Consider the following 22,937-nt stretch of genomic DNA (forward strand, 5'->3'; position numbering starts at 1 on the left):
TCGCAGGTTTCCAAAAAAAAAACAGTGTAAGCTAAATTTCGCCCAAACGGAGAGGGGGGGGGGGGGGGGGGGGAAACTGATGCATTGGCATTTATCCGAAAAGCGCCAATTTTCAAAAGAAAGATAAGTGCACTTGCTTACCTGTAGGACAGGTGAGGTAGAAGAATGGAACAAAAATCCAAAGCTGCACAAGAATCATGGTTTCATATCTTTTGCACCATTTAGAAGCTTAAAAGATATTTTAATTTTCACAACCCCCCCCCCCCTTCTTACAAAGGAAGGTGATGTTACGAGGATCTGCAGAGGGGCTGGAACCTGTGTATCATGGTCCCGCAGCCTGCTCCAGCAACAGCTTCTATGTATGAGAGACAATGAAATTCTTTCTCATCTCGCTCCGAGCGTATGGCACCTGCAGCATTCCAGCTCAATGCACCAGTCTGGATTAAACCCAGCCTACATCCCGGGAATCATGCAATGAGGAAGAACACTGTCACTACTGCTGGGTTCTATTCTCGATGATGGGAAATCGGGCTAGTTGATTCCAATCAAAATGCGTTACTCAGATAAACTGTAAAGCTGGTTGAAGTCGTTTCTTTTGGTGTCACGTGCTCCATCAGAGATATCATTCCAAACACAGTGTGCCCATTGGCAGGTTGTTGATCTGATGCTCAAATCAGCAGTTCTTAAGACTGTCCAAATATGGTTAAGCCAGACTTGCACACAGACACACACACACACACACACACACAGATTAAAAGTCACCAACTCTATTCTTCAGCGATGTTTGACTTTGCACAAACTGCAGGATTACACAGTGCAGAAGAGGCCCTTCAGCCCATCGAGTTTGCACCAGCACGTGAGAAACACCTGACCTACCAACCTAATCCCATTTACCAGCACTTGGCCCATAGCCTTGAATGCTATGACGTACCAAGTGCTCATTCAGGGACTTTTTAAAGGATGTGAGGCAACCCGCCTCCACCACCCCCCCAGGCAGCACATTCCAGACCATCACCACCCTCTGGGTAAAAAAGTTTTTCCTCACATCCCCCCTAAACCTCCTGCTCCTCACCTTGAACTTATGTCCCCTCATGACTGACCCTTCAATTAAGAGGAACAGCTATTCCCTATCCACCCTGTCCAGGCCCCTCATAATCTTGTACACCACGATCAAGTCGCCCCTCAGTCTTCTCTGCTCCAACGAAAACAACCCAAGTCTATCCAACCTCTCTTCATAACTTAAATGTTTCATCTTCGGCAACATCCTGGTGAATCTCCTCTGCGCCCCCTCCAGTGCAATCACATCCTTCCTATAGTGTAGTGACCAGAACTGCACACAGTACTCCAGCTGTGGCCTCACCAAGTTCTATACAACTCCAACATAACCTCCCTACTTTTGTAATCTATGCCTCGCTTGATAAAAGCAAGCGTTCCACCACCCAACTAACATGCCCCTCCGCCTTCAGAGATCTATGGACACACACGCCAAGGTCCCTTTGTTCCTCAGAACTTTCGAGTGTCATGCCGTTCATTGAATTACTTGTCAAATTACTCGTTCCAAATTGTATCACCTCACACTATTCAGGGTTAAATCGCCACTTACTCAAATTACTTATCAAAGGTCGACATCTGTGATTGGAAAATTGGTACTTAGTTACTAAGCAAAATGTCGATTGTATATATGTTAACACAAGTTTTATTCGGGGGTGGGGGGGTGAGGGAGTAAGGTCCTGTCTTCTGATGAAAGGTCATCTATGTGAAACCTTGGGTAGAATCTTCCTGGTCTCATTGGAGCAGACTTCAGGCCATTACCAACTGAGACTACTGACCTACCTGACTACCAGCATGGCAGTGGCAAGAGGCCAATCTGCATAATTAAGTCTTCATTTGTGGGTTGATTGGTGTCTCCGTCCGGAATTGCCATCCCCACCACAAGGGCCAAGCCCAGCAGGTGCCTTGGGGTGGCTTGCTGGCAGCTGGCCTGTGGGACCTGCAAGATCTCTAACACTAAGCCCCACCCAGAGGTGCAGGGATCAGCAGGCCACTGGCCATCCTGTGGAGAGGTTCTACTCCACAGGGGTGGCCTCGCTGCTGTGGCCTGCTGATCAATTATCTCTTCAGAGGGCAACTCAAGACGGAGGAACCTTCACAGTCCCCATCCTGCAGTGGCAGCACCCATCTCTGCTGATGGAGCTGCTATCTTTCCAAAGCTGCAGACTCTCTGACTGGGTCTGCAGCCTCAAGGACCTGCATGGTGGACCCAGATGCAGCTTTTGGAAAGGTGGGCTCCCTGACAGGTAGAACAGGGTTGGGAACGAGAAATGGTTCCAATCCGTGCTCACGCCTGAAGGCACATGATTCTGCCCATTATCTCTGTTCCTGCACACCCTTCAAAATTTTACAAGTTATTTTATATTGCCTTTCCTTGTTCTTCCTCCCAAAATGTATCACTTCACATTTCTCTGCATCAAATTTCATGTGCCACGTGCCCGTCCATTCCTGACTATGTCCTCTTGAAGACTGTCACTATTGTCCTCACAGTTCACAGTACTTCAAAGCTTTGTATCTTCGGTAAATTTTGAAATTGTCTAGTGTACACCTAAGTCTAGGTCATTAATACAGATCAAGAATATATGTCAGGAAGTGGTCCTTGTACAGCCCCCTCTGGAATTCCACTATTTACCTTCCTTCAGTCCAAAAAACAACCATTCACCACTATTCTGTCCCCTGTCACCCAACTAACTTTGTCTCCATGCTGCTACTGTTGTTGGCAAATCTATTGTGTGGCACTTTATCAAAGTCCCTTTTAGGAAGTCTGTGTACACAAAATCAGCCACATTATGCTCAAAAACCCACTCTGTTACCTTGTCAAGAAATTCAATTAAGTTAGTTAAACATGATTTGTCTTTCCTCAAAGGCTAGCTTTCCTTGATTAATCCACACTTATTCAAAGATTAATTTGGGCCCAGATTATCGTTTCTAAAAGATTTCCCACCAGTGAGTTTAAACTGACTGTCCTGTAGTTGCTGGGTTTATCCTTAAACCCATTTTTAAACAACATTTGCAATTCTCCGGCCCTGTATATCTAAGGAGGATTGGAAGATTATGGCTTTTGCCTCCACAGTTTCCACCCTTTCTTCCCTCAGTATGCATGGATGCATTCTGGTGACATATCAACTTTAAATACAACTAGCCTTTCTAGTACCTTTTCATTAATTTTTGGCTCATCCAGTGTTACAATTACCTCCTCTTTCATTATGGCTTGGGTAGCATATTTTCCCTCGGTAAAGACAGATGCAAAGTATTCATTTAGTACCTCAGCCATGTCTTCTGCCTCCATGGGTAGATCCTCTTTTTGGTCTCTAATCAGCCCTGTCCCTCCTCTTACTACCTGTTTATATTCCTATAGAAGACTTCTGGATTCTCTTTTACATTAGCTGCCAGTCTCTTCTCAAACTCTCCCTTTGCCATACTGATGTGGCTTCTTAACTCTAACCAAGTAGATTCTGTCTCTGACCCCTCCAGGCCATCTGCTCTCTCTCTCTCTCTCTAGCACAATAATATTCTCCTTAATCAATACTGCCACCTGCCCCCCACATTCTTTCCTTCCCTCTCTTTTCACATAATGACAGAATCAGAATTACAGAATCTTTACCTTGCAGGAGGCCATTCAGCCCATCGAGTCTCCATTGGCTCTCTGAAAGCTCATTCTACCAAGTCCCACTCCTCTGCCTTATCCGTGTAACCTCGACTTTCAACTTTTCAGGTAGCGATCCAATTCTCTTCTGAATACCTCAATCAAACCTGCCTCCACCACCCTTTCAAGAAGTTTGTTCCAGACTCCAACCACCCACCGGATGAAAAATATTTTCCTCATATCACTATTACTCCTTTTGCCAATTATTTTGAATCTGTGCCCTTTAGTTCTTGATGCTCTCTTGAGTGGGAACAATTTCTCACTATTTACCCTGTCCATACCCCTCAGGATTTTGAATACCTCTATCAAGTCTCCTCCTAGCCTTCTTTTCTCCAAGGAAAACAGTCCCAACCTCTCCAATCTATCCTCATAGCTACAGTTCTTTATCTCTAGAATCCTTTTCTAACCATCCAGGAATGTTTCACACCCAGTCTTGTCCTTTTCTGAGCCAGGTCTCTATTAATATCAACGCTATATCTACCCTTACCAATCTTAGTTGTCACACACTGTGTGTATACAAACATGCACTATTTCAACTTTCCTCTGATCCCACCTAATACTTTATTATTTCTTACTCGAGTGTTATCTGTCTCTCCTAATCCTTTGTGCCTCTTCTTTCTCCTTTCTAATCATTCTGGTCCCCATCCTCCTGTCGAGTTAGTTTAAATTCACCCCAACAGCAATAGCAAGCCAGGTCATTGATCTTAATTCTGTTAAGGTACAACCCTTCTGGCTTCTATAGGTTCCACCTTCCTGGGAACTGGTCCCAATCTCCCAGGAATTTAAATCCCTTCCTCCTGCACCATCCATTCTGCTGTGCATTCACCTGCTCTCGCTTTCTATTTCTATACTCAGTTGCGAGCGTCTCTGTAAATACCTTTGAGGTCCTGTTTGCTGGTCTCCTTCCTAGCTCCCTAAAATCTTCCCATCCCTCTTTTTACTTGTTTTGTTGGTTGCAGTATGGACCAGGGCCATTGGTTGTTCACCCTCAGAATGCTCTGCAATTGTTCAGTGACATCTTGACCCTGGCAGCAGGAAGGCAGCATACCATTCTGGAATCACAGCTGTGGCTGTAATGGCTGCTTTCATTTTACTCTTCAGAACGTTCAATAAGAGTAGAGACGAGACTTTAACTGCTATAGTCTGCTTGTTCCAATCAGGGAGCCCTCTAGTGGTTAATTACAGACTACGTGAGTATAAAGACAGACTAACTCCTGATGCCTTAAAGATATCCCATAGCTCTCCCAACACTGCGCTAACCTGTATCTTCCTTATGGATTAATCAGAAATGACATCACAGTCCTAGTAGTATGCACTATAACAGGGAGCTAAGAACACTATTTATAATTTTAATTATTACAAAAGTAGGTCAAAACAGTAGCATAAAACAGATGTCCCATACAACTCTTGCAAGTGGGAGAAAAGGGCAGGATTATGATTCATTCATGGCTATTTGAAGGTAAAAATGAACATAAAGGATGTCAAACTGCTTCATTCCATACTTGAATAAAGTCGGACACAGATGACTAATTAGATGGCTACCTTTAAGAATTTCAACACACAAATAGTAAAGATCTGGAACAAAAGCTAAGCAGGAGACCAAAGATCCAGATTTGGGACAATGAATGGAATCTTCTCACCTTAGTCCCTGCCATAATGACTGGACCATTTTTGGGTTTGGAACTAGATTCTCTGCACAGAACGCCTGGCGGTTGCTCTTTACCAGAATAAGCTAATTGTCATCTTAGTGGGTTCCCTCATCATTTAGGGAGGGTAGATGGGATGATAAGTCCATTCTGTCAAAGGAAGGAATTCTAATTAAAGGGGTCACAGGATGTGTAAGGAAAAAAATCACAAGCGTTAAAAGCTTTCTTCCTGCAGCAAGCACACAAATATAGAGGAGACCTGGCAAGGTTGTTCCACTGGTGCGTCACACTCACCTGGTGGTCCTACTCGGAGAATCTGAAGAGCTGCAGTGAGGCAAACTACTGAGAATGGGAGGAAGAGGACAAACTTTCCAACCAAGTATCGGTGGATGAAAGTGGTGGAGGAAGTCAGCAGCAGAAGTATAGATGTGGAGAGGATGTTTCCTGTTGTGGGAGAATCTAGAACTAGGAGTCACTGTTTAAAAATAAGGGGTCGCCGATTTAAGACACAGATGAGGAAAAGCTTTTTCTCTCTGATGGCCGTAAGTCTTTGGAATTCTCTTCCTCAAAAGGCAGTAGAGGGAGAGCCTTTGAATATCTTTAAGGCAGAGCTGGATAGATTCTTGGTAAGCAAGGGTGTGAAAGATTATCAGGGGTAGGCAGGAATGTGGAGTAGAGGTTACAAGCATATCAGCCGTGATCTTATTGAATGGCAGATCAGGCTTGAGGGGCCCAGTGGTCCACTCTTGCTCCTAATTTGTATGTTTGCATGTTCATATGTAAGTATGGTCCCTCCAACTTGGAGACAGTGCACCAAGCAGATCCAGGATCTCAGGAGGGCAGGACAGGTGAGTGGCATAACATTTTATGTGCCAGGCTCCACACACGCACAGCACTGCTCAGAACAACACTCCTTGCAGCTCCACTCATTCCTCTCTCTCCAAGCACCTTGCATCCCCATCCGAGCAGCCGACATTCACACTCACTCTCGTCCTATTGTCTTCTTACACTGATGCCTCATAGTCACCCTCCATAAATGGCGTCCTTCCACCCTCTACACTCAGCTGCTTTGAATACTCACACCTGTTTCTTCTCTTGCAGGAGATCATACATCTTGGTGAGTGGCAGAGACCCAGAGAGCGGGGAGTGCGTTAGCCCTCCAGTGACCAGCACCTTTTCAGCCACTGCTAGGGCACGTCCACCTGGACCATTGGGAAGGAGGTCTTGTCCTAGGTGGCTGCAGATGGCAGCAGCAGCCTAACGTGAGCCTCCTGAGGCACAAGTGCTCAGACATGTCGAGAATTCTGCTCCTCTGCCCGTGGATCCTGTGTTAGTGGTCTTGTCATACGGCTGTGAAGGTATCTGGTGTTGCTGCTGGAGCTGTTGGTGGTGGCATGGACTCTGCTCATAGACCTCAGCAGAGGTGCCAAGTGGAGCTGCATAAGCTGCTCCCATGTTTGATGATGGCTTGCAGCTGTGGGTGGGTAATTAATAATCAAAATAAAAATAGAAGTGTTAATTACATGTGGTTTCCTTCAGGCTTGGGTGCCATACATAGAGCAGTGCCTTCCGAGTTGGCAGTCACCTGAGTGCAGTGAAAGCACCTTCTGAGAGAAAAAGTGCTTTGCATAGCAGCCTCTCACCTGTCCGTGGCTGGAGCTCTTCAGTTTCACTGATCAAAGCCTTCCCAGCCTGTCAGTCTATTTTCCTGCTGTGCTCTTACTCAGTGACCCTGGCAAGTGACCTTATAATTGGCTTAATAACCTCTTTACTTACTCAACAGGTCAACGGGGATTCCCTGCCCAAAAGAGGGCAAGACCAGGTCAAGATCCCAACTTGGCATCGCTTACTAAAACTTCGCCACCCTGCTTCCCCCAAGACCCCCACCAACAGCCTGAGAAAATTCTGTCCATTGCGTTTTGAACTCAAATATAATGGTATGACAAACCCATTAAGAATTGCTGCACTATTACAACATCAGAATGCACAGAACTTTGGATGCAACTGAAATGAAGTGAAAAAAAAGGATTTGCATACATGTCCCTCTGTCCTCCTGGCCTAAATGGTATTGCGATTTCTATGCCCAAATAGCTCTAAGACACACCAAACTACAGAAGCTGACAGCGCAGGTCAATTTATTCTTGACTGTCCACTTTCACAACAAAAAGGAGGGGATGGAGCCGTCTCACACCATCAGTAACGATTCACTTGTCTGCAATCCTGGCAAAATGAAGGGCTATTCCCAAAGGTACTTAGAGCATTGTTATATTTATATGACATCGACCTATCACGGAATAACATAGTAAGCCTATTAACATACCCACTGGGATAATTAATTTGCTAGTAGACCTTGGTAAAGTGTTTGTGTGCTAATCCTACTTGGAAGAAAGGTATTGGTGAAATGGGCTGCAAATATAGATACTGCTGTATTTGTTAATATGTTCACAGGATGTGGGCATTGCTGAAAAGTCTGCCATTTATTACCCCTCCCACCAAGGTGGTGAGGTCAGGCTTTCCGCTTGAACCTCTGCAGTACAACAGTTTGATGCAAAGGGATGGCTGGCTAGGCCACTTCAGAGGACAGTTAAAGCCAAGTCCCATACAGGCTAGATTAGGTAATGACGGCAAGTATCCTCCCCTGAAGAACATTCAGGTCTTTGCTAATGAAAAACTAAATTGGCCACTGAAGGAAACAGAATCACAAAATCACACAGTGCAGAAGAGGCCCTTCAGCCCATCGAGTCTGCACCGACACGTGAGAAACAGCTGACCTACCGACCTAATCCCATTTACCAGCACTTAGCCCATAGCCTTGAATGTTATGAAGTACCAAGATACTTTTTAAAGGATATGAGGCAACCTGCCTCCACCACCCTCCCAGGTAGTGCATTCCAGACCATCACCACCTTCTGGGTAAAAAAATTTTCCCTCACATCCCCCTTAAACCTCCTGCCCCTCACCTTGAACTTATGTCCTCTCGTGACTGACCCTTCAATTAAGGGGAACAGCTGCTCCCTATCCACCCTGTCCATACCCCTCATAATCTTGTACACCTCGATCAGGTCGCCCCTCAGTCTTCTCTGCTCCAACGAAAACAACCCAAGTCTACCCAACCTCTCTTTATAACTTAAATGTTTCTTCCCAGGTAACATCCTATCGAATCTCCCTGCACCCCCTCCAGTGCAATCACATCCTTCCTATGTGGCGACCAGAACTGCACACACAGTACTCCAGCTGTGGCCTCACCAAGGTTCTATACAACTCCATCAAGACCTCCCTACTTTTTTAATCTATGCCTCGACTGATAAAGGCAAGTGTCTCATATGCCTTTTTCACCACCCCACTAACATGCCCCTTCAGAGATCTATGGACACACATTTACCCTCCATAAACTTGAGGCCATCCAAAACTCTGCTGCTGCATCCTAAATTGCACTTGTATTCACTCATCACCTACATTACTTCTGGTTAAGCAAACCTTGAATTTAAAATACTCACTCGTTTTCAATTCCCTCCACGGCCTCATCCCTTCCCATATCTGTAAACTCCTTCAGCTCCACAACATTGAGATAAACACATTTCACTAATTCTGGCTCCTTGAGTATCTTTGATTTTAAATTGCTCCAGCGTTGGTGGCTAACCTTCCGTTGCCAAAGTCGTAAGCTCTGGAATTCCCTCCTTAAACCTTTTCACATCTTCCCTCCTCTAAGATACTCCTTAAAAACTACCTCTCTCTGACCAAGCTGTCCAACCATTTGCCCCAAAATCTTATGTGGCTCAGTGTCAAATTTTGTTTTATAATGCTCCTCTGAAGTCTGGAGATTTTTCATGACATTAAAGGCACTATATAAATACAAATTGTTGAGAACCTGTACTATTCCACATAGAAGGACTCAGTAGTCCTTTCATTTTTTAAAAATGATCACTTTTATGAACAAAGAGCTGTATTTCAACATTTATTTCAATGATTTTCCACAACATTATTAGTCAGTGTACATTTCATGATTAAAACTATACATTTGTACAGATTTCAAGAGCTCATGTTTGACAGTAATAGCTCTTTACTTTATGTAAAAGAGGATTAAAATCAAGGAAGCAATTTTGTACTCTAGGTCAAAAAAATGACATCAAATACAGAACTTGTTCACTAAATTACTTTAAAATTTTGAGTTTTCCAATACCGAAAACACTTGAGACGTTGAGGCTGGTATTAATGCAATGTCAAGTTTGAACAATTTTTAAGTAATACCAACAAAAAAAAACATTTAAAAAATCTGAAAGATGAGGATAATGCATCAAAATTATTTTTTGAAGATTGGTTTACTCAGTGCACGCAATCTAATCCAGCATATTTTTGTATCTCTCTCTATACCACATAGCCTGGATAATTAAGATCAGGAACTGCAAATGCAATCTGTTTACCTTGCTCACATTCAAAATGCCAACATCAGAAAAGCAGCAAGTGCTACTTTAAACAAAAATATTTAATTGACAGAATTTTGGAGATAGAGCTATAACAACAGATTTACTGCTATTGCTCCTTTAGGTTTACTAGAGATCAAAGGTTTCAAATTAATTGCTGAAACATGCTAACATCTTTTAACCTAATAGACTTAGACTAAACTAGATATCTAATTGAATGTGAGTGCTAAGAGTTCATAAGAGTTTACATGCCAGATGTAAACTGTATAATAAGTGTACTTGTGTGTTTTTGGTTGAGGAATAGGAAGAGAATGAACACTTTTAATAAAACAAATTCTACAAATCAGTCCCGATAGAACTCCTCACCACATCTGATCTCCTTTACACAAATGGAAATAGCACAAACTCCCATCCGTTCCTAACAGACATAGCGATTAGGCAGTGTCTGAGTCAAGAGAGCCAACAGTAAGGCAAAGAATTTAACATGCACTTGGTCGATGGAGATGTTCATTCATATCATAGTTGGCTAAATGACATCTGGCTGAGTGGAGAACCAAAACACAAGGTTTATGGGGCACAATATATGAAATATCCAGCATCTCCCAAACAGATACCGATTTTTTTCAGAATGACAAAGTAATAACTGAAATACTTATGCCTCTTTCTTGTTCATAAATTAAGTGGGGTTGTGCCTAATCTTGCCTAACATATACTTGCACTGTAATATGTGTTTAGTAAATGGAATTAGCAAACGCAAATTTAACACACATCCCTTCCTTAGATTGTTCTTCAATATAGAAAATGGATAGAATGCTGCAGGATGGTCACTTTTTAGAATACCTATAACTAGTAAATGCTAATGATTTTAGAATAGCATTTGTAGAACTGGCTCAACAACAATAAAGAACAAGACTGCTAGCAGTCACAATAAGCCATTTCACTCATATAAAATACAACTGGGTGGGTTCATTTGCTGTGCAGAATACCTTATACTGTTGCTTCAAAAAGCTGCCAACATCATCTCACTAATTAACATATTTAACACACTCTCCCAAGGGTGATTGCTTATGCTCATGAGCTACTGAGGAGAAAGAGCACTTTTGTAGATAATGCTGAGCACATATGATGTTAACTTCTGCCATATTATTCTCAGACAGACAATAAGCCCACAACCTGCTCCTGGACTTATACCAATCCCACCTAAAAGTTTTGTTAGGATCTGGACAAGAACTAAAGGTAAAGAAGGGTCAACATTTCCTTTGCGGGTGGGGAGGAGAACTTAGCTTTTCTACTGATTATATACAGAACTGTGGGCACAAAGCATTCTTTCACTTGATGGAAAATTGCAATGAACTGGATATACCATTGTACAGCTAATATAGATGCTGGTTTCTTAAGAATATTTAGATTTTATTTTGTTCTTACTGTGTAGGCGAATGAAAATCATAGTAGTTGGGAAGGGAAAAGGGAGATTGCATAAAGGTGGGGTAAAAGCCCTCCCTCTTAAGAAAGTAAGACATACCACAGCTAATTGTGGAGTAACATACACTACTTAATCTACTGTACTCCATTTATTAACCCAGGGTGAAATTGGAGCAGAAACTCAATCAGAACTAATGTATTAATCTAGGACTCGCAACATTCCAGTGTTGTAATGTGGTTTCGGAACCCATTAGCTCTCAAAAGTAAAATCATTTACAATTTATAAAGTATGATGAAAGAGTTAATAGAATCTTATGAAGTAACTTTGGCACAGTATTATTAATTAGTGCAACTGTCCAGATAGGGTACAAGTGTTAAATACCGTGGTGTATTTGTTTTAGCTTGACAGCTTGCTAGATCTTTCTCTACTTTGTTGATCCTGTCTACTTCAGCTTTGTCCTTTAATACAGAGTATAATTGAGTCTCATACTTTGCATCTTTCACATTAACACAAGTCTTTCTCAAGAGTTCCAAGTCAACAGATTGGTCTTTGGCATTGGCTTGTATATTGCCAAGTTTTGAAGACAACTGAATATCCCATTCAGATTCTGATGAAAATGTATCTGTGTGAAATATGTTACTTTTAAAGGAGGAATGACAAAGGTTAGTTTGGTTGACAGAATTTTCACATCTACTTTCATCCACTTGAAAATTAGTTTGTGTACTTGAGAAAGTATCAGATCCTAAAGTTTTGTGTGTGTTGGTTTCAAAGGAAGAAAACAGATGCATTATAGTATTTCCCGCTACATTTGAGTGTGCAATTTTCTCATTTATTATTTGAATTTCAGCTTCAGCCTTAAGCGCAGTTTCATCACTAAGGCCAACTTGGTTGTTTTGAGATGCTAAACTTTCTGTATTCTGAAGAGCTGGCAGCAATTCTCTGTCAGCCTGAAATGTTGCACTGCTTAAAGGAATTGCCTTTTGCTCTTTGTCATGAGTTTCCCTGGGTTGATTAAGCCAAATTTCTTCTTTTACCTCCTGACTAACTGTAGAGGTAGTGTTTGGTAAGTGGTAGCATTTGCTTGGTTTCTCTTCACAAGCCCAAACAACTCTTTGCGACTTCCCCAAGTTTTCACATTCATTTTTGGCCCTGCTGCTTTGATAGTCTGATAGGCTTTCTTTACTAGTCAAAGGTCTGTGTAAGTTAAGCTTGGCAGACAAATCAAAATGCTCGCCCATGGAGATGTTCTTAGAACATGCAGAAGGAAACATTGTTTGCTCAACACAAGTATGAGAAGTAAAGATTTTATCCAGATCAGATAAATAAAGCAGTTCAGCATGTGGTTGGAAAATATGTTCATTGAAGTAACAATTGATATTTTTGCTGAAAGAGAAACAATTGCATACGCCAGTCAAATCATCTAATCTGCATCTTGGGCTCCTCTTGATTGGTGAACTGGTGTCGTCAGAGTGTTTGCGTTTTTTGAAACTACAGTTGTTATCTGTAGTAACTATATCACAATCAACCTCCCACGACTCAGGAATGGCCTCAACAGAACATGGAATTTCTTCAGATTTCATATGCCTCTGTTCATCTCGATGGCAGCTTTCTGAGATTTCCTCGCCGGCACAATATGAAACTTTTTGCACCAAAGCATCTCCAGCATCCATTTGTTCATTGGGCGTGTAGCTGACTGCTCTCTCTGTTGGTATTCCTGTGTTGAAATCTAATGAACTACAATTTGGGGATTTCACCACTAACTGTTTAGAATATACAGCTATTTGATTCAAAGAGCTCAAAGATGCCAGTTCATGATCCTGCTGCAGGGGACAGGATCTGTGTCCATTAAGTTCCAATCTTCCTTGGGTGAGCTCACCCTTTGTTTTGTCAGCTTTCATGTGATGCACCTTTGAATTCTGACCATTCCCATCAATTCTTTCCAGATTATCCACAGAGAAATTTATCTGTTGGCTTGCAGCTAGAGACTCAAATGAAAGTTTTTTTCCTTCAAGGACAAGGTCATTAACAGCCTGCAACGATTCCATGTACATTTTGGATAGTGAAATTCCAGAACTTGAAGTAGACTTCATGGATCTGCATTAAAAGCACAAATCTGTATGAACACAGAGGTTAAACACCATAAAATTCAATATACCTGAAATCTTGCCATTGTTCTGAATCATTTTTAAGTAAAATTGTTGAAGAGTTCAATTCCTGGATTTTGAAATTTTGATTACTAAAATCTGATGGCTTTCAATTAATTTCAACAAGTGCCATGGTGTTGAGAGGAGAAAACTATTAAGATACAAAATAGAATATTTTCTACTCTTTGGAGCTAATCCTGCTAGTGGAGGGAAAGAAACACCCTGCTATAAAATTCTTCACTTGTCTTTAGAATTACATACAGATACAAACATAGAAGTTAAAGCACAGAAACAGGCCATTCAGCCCAAACAGTTAGTGTTGGCCTTTCTCCTCCATGTGAGAAGGTAGCTCTAATCACATTTATTCACCCTGTTCCTACATTTCTTCAATCTCATTTTCTTTAAGTAAGTGATGTTTCAGGTACAGACTAGTTACATTCCAACAACAACGAAAGGTTAAAGGAACCAAAGCCAGGGCTCCTTGGATGACGAAGGAGAGAGAGAGTGTGAATATGATGCAACAAAAAAAGACAGCGTATGATGCATCTCAGATGAATTCTACAAGTGAGAACCTGGTAAAGTACAATAGGTTGAGGGGAAGTGAAGAGAAAAATATGAAAGAGTATGAGAATAGAATAACAGTTAACATAGAAGAGAACTCAAAAATTCTTCAACTGGCATGTAAATAATAAGCGGATAGTAAGAGGTGGGCAGATCATCAGATATAGGAGCAGGACATTCGGCCTCTTGAGTTTGCTCAAATCATGGCTGATCGGATTGTGGCCTTAACAGCACTTTCTTGCCTCTTATGACCCAGCCTCCAATGCTCTCTGTGAAAGAGCATTCCAAAGATGTCAACCCTCAGAAGAAATTCCTTCTCAACCCTGTCTTAAATGGGAGACCCCTTAATTTTAAACTGTGCCCCCAGTTCTAAATTCCCCCATGAGAGGAAATATCCTCTCAGCATCCACCATGTCAAGCCATCTCAAAATCTTTTATTTTTCAATAAGATTGCCTTTCATTCTTCTAAACTCCAGTGAGTATAGGCCCAACCTGTTCAATGTTTCCTCATAAGACAATACCTTCAACCCACGAATCAGCCTAGTGAACTTTCTCTAAACTGCTTCCAATACAAGTATATCCCTTCTCAATTAATTTGACCAGAACTATTAAAAAACTAGTAATGATGACCATTAAACTATTGGATTGTCATAAATGCAAGGTTTTATAAGATTATGTTTTTTGAGACTGGGACTTCAATTTAGGGTAAAATGGAGGAATGAAGAGGGTCATGTGACCTGTTCACAATTCTGACAGCAAGCTTGGGTGTTAAAGATAAAAGGTAGGGGAAAACACATTGTTTTACTGGGAAGGTGTATCATGCCAATAAAGAATGACCAAAGCAATTGTGCTGACAGTGGAAAGACTTTTTGGGCTGCATCTTCCGCTCGCCACTGCATAAAATGGCACGGGGTGACATCGGGCATGTGTCCCGATGTCACCCTGCATCATTTAGATTTTCAGTTCGGTGGGCACGCAGTTGACTCGGCTGCATGCCCACCGAACTTTCAACAACCGCTTAAGGCCTTTTATAAAGTAATTAAGCTAATTAAAGGACCTGCCCCTCCAACCTTAAGGTTGGCAGGCAGGCGAGGAGCCCAGGCGGCCTTTAGAAAAAACATGAAACTTCATCCACGGGCAGGGTGAGGTTTCATGAAGGATTTAAAATGTTTATAAAATGTTGAAATTAAAGAAATTGACATGTCCCAGCTCATGTGGGGACATGTCAGGAATTTTTTCCCACACTTCCACAAATTTTTATAACTTCCAGCAATCTCCCTGAAGTGGCACTTTGCCTCAGGGAGATCTGTGCGCTCATTTGCACGCATGCGTGATAATGGCAGTATAACGGCGGTGATTGTGGATGCCGATCGGGAACCCGCCCGCTTGCACCCACACATCCCTCCCGATGGGGGGGAAATGTTGCCCTTAGTTTCCAAAGTCAGTGAACATATTTTCCAATGACATGCTGAACTGCTTTATTTATCTGATCTGGATAAACTATTTACTTCTCATACTTGTGTTGAACAAACTATGTTTCCTTCTGCATGTTCTATGAACATCTCCATTGGGGGGGGGAGGGAGGGAGAGAGAGAGAGTGGGTGGTGGGGGTGGAAATGCCATTTTGATTTGTCTGCCAAGTTTAACTTACATAGACCTATGACTAGTAAAGAAAGTCTATCAGACTATCAAAGCAGTTAGAAATGCCAGGTTTTATAAATGGTTATATTTCTAATTAGTTTCAAGATAGAATGAAGTTGAGAGTTTAAAGAATAGATAATGAGCATTTCTACCTGGATACAAGGCCTATGTGATTCACATTGCATGGAGACGAACTTGGGGGAAGAGTCAACAGGAAGCCATTGTAGAATTGGCTTACAGGGTCTTTTCTTAAAATATCACCAAACCTCATAGACAGTCTCTGTCTGACAGATTCCAAGAAAGAATGCTGAGAGATAGAAGCAGCAAGCCTCTAAGGTCCACCAAGCAAGAAAGCGGGTGCAAGTACATGCTTGGATTGAAGAGACCGAGTTCAAGAGAGTTTAAATAAGACTGGAACTTTCGCCTAGCTTTGGCTAGAGGGAGGAATATCCAGGGTAAGCCTCACCGTAAAAGTTCATTCAGGGATTACAAGTTCTCCAGCTGGCAAAGGAAAAGAAGGGAGCAAGCCCTCAGGATCTAAGAATCACTTTGGATTGGTTATGGGTGAATAAAGGGACTTAAGGGACAGGGTAAAATTTAACTATGGAGGCAGACTTTCGGTTGTGTTAAAGCATTAACAAGGGAATTTTTCTGCAGTATAGAGTATAAGCTGCCTACAAAATAGTGGTTAGTTAATATTGTTTTTAATTTTACTTACAGTAAAAGCCTTAAAACTTGAAATGTTGTTGCGATCTTTTCAGTTGGTCATGGGAATTGAAATTTCTTTTTAAGTTATTGTTCGTAACATCTTAAAAACCCATCTGGTTCACTTTAGGAAAGAAAATCTGCTGTTTGTACCTGGTCTGGCCCAAATGAAATCCATAGCAATATGGTTGACTCTTAAATGCCCCCTGAAATGGCCTAGCAAGCCACTCAATCGTTTCAAAAAAGGCAGTTCACCACCAGCTTCTCAAAGGCAATTAGGGATGGGCAACAAATGCTGGCCTTGCCAGCAGCAGTTTTTTTTTCTACTTCCTATATCCTTGTGCCCTTTAAGTGGATCTCCCCATTTAATGATAATTTCCTGCTTTGGATTCACATGCAACAGTAACCTTATCTGTTCCTTTTAAGGCCCAGAAAGCCTGAATCAAGGTTGGCTAAAAGTATTTTACTTAGGGATTTTTAGTCATCACAGAGAAAATATTAATCATACTTCAAAGACGAAGGGCAATGTATTTCACTGCAACATTCATTCACGTATACTTGAAAGTTTAAAAGTAGGAGTTGTATTTTGCCGATTTGATAGAAACTCAATACAATTGGCGTGGGGTGGGGGTTGAGGATTTGTGTACAGCAGAATAATCTGTTTAACAGCAATATGAACATTCTACAAAAATATTCTCAAAATAAATACAATGAACAAAATCTTTCCAGAGTCAAAATAAATATATGTATATTAAGATTTTTACCGTTCGGTGCATCCATCGCTTTGGTACTCTACAAATTCATTTTCTAATTGTGCCACAATATCATCAAGGGCTGTGAAATGAGAAGGATCACTGGCAAAGTCTTGATGCTGTTTAGAGATAAGATGCTGCAAAAAAAAAGTGAATTAAATGTCATCTTTCCTGAATTATTTTAGTTTGGAATTTAAAAAGTTACCACAGCAACCTGTTAACATGATATCCAGTTAACAGTAGAAAACGTTACCCAAATAATGCTCTGACTTTTATGCATCTAGAGAATTGCTATATTATAATTCTTTGGCCCACATTTTGCCGTCAACAGTGAAGCAATGGGGCTTGTTACTGACTTCAAGAAAACAGATGCCCACAAAGACCTAGCGATCTCTGTGGTGAGGGTTCCCCCTTTCCTGACGTAGTTTGAATCTGGCACCAAGTCACGAAATCACCACATCTCCAGTAACAGTAATGCAATCAAGCAGGGTAAGCAGCCAATTACTCTGAAGTGGTCTCATAGACAGCTGATGGGAAGTTAAAACCATTGTATTCCTTCAATTTTATGTTTTAAATTTTACATATAGAGAAATAAATGATTGTGATAAACACATGGGATTTAGCTCAAAGCTAAAATATTAAAAAAATTAAAATGTGACTTTTTATCATATGGCAAAATTTGAAGTTCAACAAATAGAAAATTATTCTTTCAGGGCTAGTGAGATTGTTTGGCAGCAATTATAAACCCAGTTACATTAAATTCAACCATTTTTCAAGAGTTTTTACATTGAAGAAAGAGGTAGAGTAGGAAGAGACAGAATGAGACAGAGAAGAGAGAAGTAAAGAGTAGAAAGAGACAGAGAGGCAGGTACAGAAGACCCATTGTTTAAGGAGGTGGCAGGGAGTCAGTGGGAGACAGAGTGAGCCTTTGCAAGAAGAGGAAAAGAAAATCAAGTATTTAAGAGGAAAATGGATAAGTGATTGTTTAGTGATTACTTCTCTTTCTCTCTTTCTAAACTAGGTGGTGTTTAAACTCGGAGCTGGGAAATTAAAAAATTCAATTGAGAAAATATAGGAAAGGAAAAGAGGGAGGTGAGGTAGCAATACTATTAAAGAAGACATTGTAGCATTGGAAAGAGAGGACATACTGGAGGGGGCAAGGACAGAATCTATTCAGTTAGAGTTGGGAAGCAAAAAGGGGAGGATCACACTAGTAAGGGATAGGCCTCCAAATAATGAGATAGAGGAGCAAATCTGCAGGGAAATCACAGAGATATGCAAGAACTATATAGTGGTGATACTGGGGGACTTTAATTACTCAAATATTGTTTGAGGTAAAGTTAGAGTAAAGGGTAAAGAGGGTGAGGAATTTCTGAAATGTGTTTAGAACTTGCTTGACTTGTATGTTCTCGATCCAAGTAGGAAGGAGGCATTGCTGGATCTCGTGCTGGGGAATGAGGTGGACCAAGTGTCTCTGGGGGAACACTTGGGTAAAAGGGATCATTGTATAAGTTATAGATTAGTAATGGAAAAGAGCAAGGAACAATGTAAAGTAGAACTTCTAAATTGGAAGAGTACCAACTTCAACGGGATAAGAGCAGAGTTAGCTAGGGTAAAATGGAACCAAAGATTGACAGAAAAAACTAATGGAACAACAGGTGATCTTTTAGGAAATGATGTTTCAGGAAGAGGCTAGGTACATTCCAACAAGGGCGAAAGGTAAGGGAACAAAAGCCAGGACTCCTTGGACGAGAAGGTAGAGAATATGATGAAACAAAAAAATGGCGCATGCTGCATGGCAGTTGAACTTTACTGGTGAGAACCAGGCCAAATGCAATAAATTGAGAGAAGTGAAGAGGAAAATATGATGGGCAAAGAGAGAATAAAAGAATAGAATGGCAATTGTAGAAGGGAGTCCAAAATTTTTCAACTGGCAGGTAAACAGTAAGCGAGTAGTGAGAGGTGGGGTGTGGCCTATTAGGGGCGGAGAGTGTGACATATGCTTAAAGGCACAGGGCAAGGCTAGAATACATAATGTGTACTTTGTGTCTTTGTTTACTAAGGAAGAGGATGCTGACAAAATATCGCTAGAAGCAGAGATGTTAGAGGTAATGGATTTGAATTCACATAGGAATGTGTTGTAAGCCATCTAGGGTTTAAATGTGTGAAGATGGTGCAGAGAGAGTTGGATATAAATTGTGGAAAAGGCATTCGAGTCCTAAGACAGTCTTTTTCAATGTTCCCTCTAAGTTGCACAGGTACGCAGCCATGCAGCAACTGGGATTGTGATGTGCAGGGGACAAACAGGCCATGTGGAAGCAGCGATTTCTTTAAGATGCGTGCATGTGCAGCTGTGTGACAATCTTTAAGAGACCATGTAGTGCAACAAAAAGAAGATATACAGGGAAAGAAAATTAATTGGAAAGTACTTTGCTCTCACTTTGAAGAAGTGTGAGCTGGTTGTTTAACAGGCCATGAAAGCGAAATTCCAAGGATACATTTAAAGAAAAAAGATGATTTAAGAGCAAAAAATAACATTAGGCATTGAGCTCAGGGAATTGGACATCTTGCACAGTGATAATTCTGCAAATAAATGATCATAATTCCAGACAAAAGGAACATAATTAAACTAATAAAATGGACAGAATCAGTCCATCAATGCTTTGCTAGATCCTAATTGAAGCAGTATTACAAAATATTTATACATTTACCTCAACAAGGTCATAGAACGTCACATGGCAACATTCACAGAATCGCTGTCGTTTTTTTTCTATTTGTGCTGCTGCCGGTTTTGTGATGGTTTCTACATCTCCTTCACTGTTGGTCATTCTACAGTCCCTGTGCAATGGAAACAGTCAAAATGGTAATTAATTCAGATTATAAATGAAAGTAATGGCTTCACACAAATCAAAATGCACAAGACTATAAAAAACATCTTCCAAACCAAATAAACAAAATAACAAATCAGGACAAGGCATTCTGGGCACAGTATAAGGTGTCTTTTAGCTGTCAGACATGCCTACATATCCCACAAATATTAAATATTTCAGAGTCCTGTTTAATAAGTCACCAAATTTAACATCCTATCCCAAAGTTTTCCAAAGAGAAAAATTAGGCAATAGTAACAAGCTTTGTGAATGAGTAATTGTAAAGGAATAATGGTGAGTCACTTCAGTTAAATTCAATTACTGGATTGTCTAGATAAAAATAAATTTGAGATGGTGACAATAATAGTTCAATTGCATGTAAGGGCTTAAGCTCTTAGTAAAGGGAAACATGAATCTAGAGTATTTAAGCAGTCATTTCTTAAACTGGACATAACTAACCATTCAACAAAACTCCATAAAAAAGTGAGTTAAAATCTAAAACAAAAGTTTACTACAAAACACAGTAATCTATATAAATGTTTACCTAATTTTGCTCTTTTCTTGCTCCTGATGTTCATTCTTAGATTTCTTCAGAGGATCAAATGCACTAAATCCTCTTCGAGATTTGTAGTTCAGTTCTGGATAGCTGATATATTGCTGGTAGAGGGGTCTAAAGTGTCTGCATACACACAATTTGCCAACACTTACAAATAGTTTTGTAAACGCTGCATGAATTTAATGCATTTAATCAAGTTTTTTTAATTTACTAAATTTTAAAAGCATACGATAAATTAATTTGTACAAATCACAGTAACAATTGTAACAAAAAGCAATTGCATGTGTAATAAGTGAAAACATGTGCTAAAAATTCACTTACATGTTATCAATATTTCATTAGTCGTTTTGTAGTACAGCACTTCAGTGTTGTTGAAAAAATACATTTTTTGTTGAAGCTTTTTGTCTTGCACTCTTCAGGATAATTTGCAAGAATACCAAATGTAAAAGAAACAACAATTTATACTGTTATGAGAAGAGAGTGCTGATTGGTTGGCAAGTGGACTCTGATTGGTAGAGACACTGCCATGGAGAATGCATCAGTTGATGGTGACTGACAGTTAACTGTCAAGCATTGTCTGAAAGTTAAACCAGGCAACTTGACTCTGATTGGTCAAGGCATTGCCCTGTAGAATGAACCAGCAAATAGCTGTCACTTATTTTGTTTAGCTGAAACAGGTGCAGCAAGTGTACTTGTTATTTCTGTCTGCAAAGAACAGGGCCCTGTGCATTAATATATGTAGCTTCCAGCACATGCATGTATGCCACATTGCGAGCCTAACTGACAATTGAATTGGATATCAGCATAATTCTCAACACACTGAGGATAATTCAACAAATGTTATCCAATCGTGGAATCGCATCTAATATTGGACAGTGTGTGTTGAATTTTGCAAGCACAGACTGGTTGGGTACGGTCTGCACTTTGGCTGTTGCAGACAGCGGAAGAGACATGCTGTTTGATATGATCAGCTAGTCTTTGGGATGTGCGGCCTACATACCTAGCCTCACACTGGCACTGAAATTCATATACCACAGTACTCATTTCTGTGATAGGCAGAATGTCTTTTTGGCTTAACAGCAGCAACATGTTAGTGACGAATACCACTCATGTTGCTACTGCATAGTAGTAGTGTGAAACAGCTAGCTTCACCTGTTGCTCAAATGTTTGAGTTACCTTGTCCTTCCAGGGTAATCTAGGGTGGATTGGGCACATTTCAGGGCTGAATGTGATGCCCTTCGGTCCGTTCATGAGTTTGCGTGATATATAGCTCAAAATGATCTGATCAGGGTGGTCAGCTGTTAAGGGAGGTGGTGGCATAGTGGTATTATCACTGGACTGGCAATCTAGAGACCAGGGTAATGCTCAGGGGACCTGGATTTGAATCCCACCATAGCAGATTTTGAATTTGAATTCAATAAAAAAAAATCTGGAATTAAAAGTCCATGAAACCACTGTCGATTGTTGTAAAAACACATCTGGTTCACTAATATCCTTTAGGGATGGAAATCTGCTGTCCTCACCTGGTCTGGCCAACATGTGACTCACAGCAATGTGGTTGACACTTAAAATGCCCTCTGAACAAGAGCAATTAGGAATGGGCAATAAATGCTGGCCTAGCCAGTGATGCCCACATCATGGATGAGTGAAAACTATCCTGCAGGATACCTTGTTCTTGTTCTTGTTCCCTTTACATTTGGCATTCTTGTGAATTATCATGATGAGTGCAAGATAAAAAGTTTCAACTAAAAAAAGTCTCTCTGTTCAGCAATACTCAATATTTCATTCTTCATGTTGGATATTCTGATCAGGTTTTCAAAAATACTTATTGTTCACTGGACTGATTTTGAAAGATGTCCAAATGTTCAATATTCAAGAACTAGTTATAAACAAGTATTAAATGAGAAAGTGCAATCCTCATGTGAAAAAAATACCAGCTGACTTACCGACTAGAATCTTCGATTTTAAGAAAAGGTTGTTTTAGTTTTCCCACTGCTCAAACAAAAATAAAAATAAATGAAATTAATAGCAGTACCCACATAACTGATTTATGGAGCCAATTTAAACTGGAGCTACTGCATGCAGGAGTAGTACTGACAAACATGACAAAGTTATCCCATTAAAACTGCATTTCCCCAGGACTCACCAGTGGCTCTAAACACAGTGTTCTGGACTCAGATTCAAATCCCAACCTGTTAGTACTGTATCTATAGGCTCCACTTCAAGATCTGATTTCAGATAAAGCCAAATCACAATAACAATGTATTTCTTGAAATTTTTAGTTTACTGATAGACCTTTCATGGCTTTGTTATAATAATTTCGATGATGTGCTCTTATGAGGACAGGATATGATGTAATGCCTATGGTTCTTCCAGTCTAATACTGACTACGCGTCAAAGTATTTCATTGGCAGTAAAGTGCTTTGGGATGTCTTAAGGTTGTGCAAGATATTATATGAATAAAAGCTTTTTCTTTAAACATACTGCTTTAATTGTTCAAAAGCAATATACTGCTCATGCTGAA

The 22,937-nt window shown here is 40.6% G+C and overlaps 2 protein-coding genes across 6 annotated transcripts in view; both read right to left on the reverse strand.

Moving 5' to 3' along the window:
* adam11 (ADAM metallopeptidase domain 11) overlaps positions 1 to 6,798 on the reverse strand; it is a 172,152-nt gene extending 165,354 nt beyond the window's left edge. Inside the window, exons 1-2 of the mRNA XM_041173265.1 lie at positions 6,606 to 6,798; positions 5,638 to 5,685 (exon numbers count right to left, since the gene is read on the reverse strand). Coding sequence (XP_041029199.1) covers positions 5,638 to 5,685; positions 6,606 to 6,798 — 241 coding nt within the window. The remainder of the gene's footprint in view (positions 1 to 5,637; positions 5,686 to 6,605) is intronic.
* Positions 6,799 to 9,285: 2,487 nt separating this feature from the next.
* LOC121268998 overlaps positions 9,286 to 22,937 on the reverse strand; it is a 46,215-nt gene continuing 32,563 nt past the window's right edge. For all 5 annotated transcript variants that reach the window (XM_041173342.1, XM_041173343.1, XM_041173340.1 and 2 more), the window contains 5 exons: positions 22,360 to 22,405; positions 20,402 to 20,536; positions 19,702 to 19,828; positions 17,003 to 17,127; positions 9,286 to 13,281 (listed from right to left, as the gene is read on the reverse strand). In XM_041173342.1, coding sequence (XP_041029276.1) covers positions 11,526 to 13,281; positions 17,003 to 17,127; positions 19,702 to 19,828; positions 20,402 to 20,536; positions 22,360 to 22,405 — 2,189 coding nt within the window. In that variant the 3' untranslated portion in view covers positions 9,286 to 11,525. The remainder of the gene's footprint in view (positions 13,282 to 17,002; positions 17,128 to 19,701; positions 19,829 to 20,401; positions 20,537 to 22,359; positions 22,406 to 22,937) is intronic.

This window comes from Carcharodon carcharias, chromosome 23, assembly GCF_017639515.1.
Source record: "Carcharodon carcharias isolate sCarCar2 chromosome 23, sCarCar2.pri, whole genome shotgun sequence".
Classification (NCBI taxonomy): domain Eukaryota; kingdom Metazoa; phylum Chordata; class Chondrichthyes; order Lamniformes; family Lamnidae; genus Carcharodon; species Carcharodon carcharias.